The sequence below is a fragment of the Lagopus leucura genome, unplaced genomic scaffold (genome assembly GCF_019238085.1).
Source record: "Lagopus leucura isolate 7727_CA_CO unplaced genomic scaffold, USGS_WTPT01 35003-0_obj-0_obj, whole genome shotgun sequence".
NCBI lineage: Eukaryota > Metazoa > Chordata > Aves > Galliformes > Phasianidae > Lagopus > Lagopus leucura.
This window is the reverse complement of record NW_024969388.1, coordinates 1-1,524: the sequence shown is the minus strand read 5'-3', so window position 1 is coordinate 1,524 and position 1,524 is coordinate 1. Positions and strand designations below refer to the sequence as shown.

The 1,524-nt window shown below is 56.8% G+C and overlaps 1 protein-coding gene across 1 annotated transcript in view; it reads left to right on the top strand.

The window, feature by feature from the left end:
- LOC122194123 (IgGFc-binding protein-like) overlaps positions 1-1,304 on the top strand; it is a gene marked incomplete at its 3' end in the record, with an annotated part of 6,746 nt that extends 5,442 nt beyond the window's left edge. Inside the window, exon 5 of the mRNA XM_042895046.1 lies at positions 797-1,304. Coding sequence (XP_042750980.1) covers positions 797-1,304 — 508 coding nt within the window. The remainder of the gene's footprint in view (positions 1-796) is intronic.
- Positions 1,305-1,524: the final 220 nt, after the last annotated feature.

The following is a 1,524-nucleotide window of genomic DNA, read 5'->3' as shown; positions in this document are numbered from 1 at the left end:
GATCCAGAGGGGATTGTAGGATCACAGAGTGTTGGGGATGGGATGGAGATGGGAGAAATGGTGATATGGAGGGCACCAAAATGAGTCTGTTGGGAGTAAAGCAGGGAGTAAACCATGAGTAAAGTGTGAGTAGCCATGAAATGGGATCCAGAGGGGACTACAGGATCACAGAGCGTTGGGGATGGGATGGAGATGGGACAAATGTTGATATGGGGGTAACGAAATGAGTCAGTTGGGAGTACAGCAGGGAGTAAAGCAGGGAGTAAACCACGAGTAAAGTGTGAGTAGTGATGAAAAGGGATCCAGAGGAGACTACAGGATCACAGAGTGTTGGGGATGGGATGGAGATGGGACAAATGTTGATATGGGGGTAACAAAATGAGTCAGTTGGGAGTACAGCAGGGAGTAAAGCAGGGAGTAAACCACGAGTAAAGTGTGAGTAGCCATGAAATGGGATACAGAGGGGATTATAGGATCCAAGAGTGTTGGTGATGGGATGGAGATGGGACAAATGTTGATATGGGGGTAACGAAATGAGTCAGTTGGGAGTACAGCAGGGAGTAAAGCAGGGAGTAAACCACGAGTAAAGTGTGAGTAGTGATGAAAAGGGATCCAGAGGAGACTACAGGATCACAGAGCGTTTGGGATGGGATCGAGATGGGACAAATGTTGATATGGGGGTAACGAAATGAGTCTGTTGGGAGTAAAGCAGGGAGTAAACCACGAGTAAAGTGTGAGTAGCCATGAAACGGGATCCTGAAGGATACGAAGGCCGTTCTCTTCCCCCCCCCACCAGCTTCACGGAGCGCCCATCACCCTGCCCTACACCGCCAAGCATTCCGCCCTGACCGTGGAACGGCGGGGGTGGGAGGTGGAGCTGAGGACCCCCTGGGGGCTTCGCGTCGCCTACGACGGGCAGCACGGGAGGGTGAGCGTCCAGGTGGAGAGTTCCTACGCCGGCCGACTCTGCGGGCTGTGCGGGGATTTCGACGGGGATCCCCGTAACGATTTGGCGCCGGCGAGAGGATGGAGAGTAGGGGAAGAGGAAGGATGCGAGGACGGGTCGGGATGCGGGGAGGAAGAGGGGAAAAAAGGAGCCCAAAGCGAAGAATGCGGGGTGTTGTTGGATAAGGACGGGCCGTTCCGGCTCTGCCACGAGGCGGTGCACCCCGAAACGTACTACAGGGATTGCATGGCCGACCGGTGTCACGACGACGGGGTCTGTCGCGTCGTCGCCGCTTACGTGGCTGCTTGTCAGGAAGTGGGGAAGGAAGTCCTGGAGTGGAGAAGCGAGGGGTTCTGCGGTGAGTGGGGAGAGGGGGGATACGGGTGGGAGGGGGTGGTGGGGTCGTAGAGCAGCCCAAGGAGCCAAGGGGGGTGGTGGGGTGGGGATGTGGCTCCATAGGGCACCTCAAGGACCCAACAGTGGGGGTGGGATGGGGGTGGGATGGGGGTGGGATGGGGACAGAACCCCATAGAGCATCCCAAGGACCCAAGGGGGGTGGTGGGGTGGGGATGTGACCC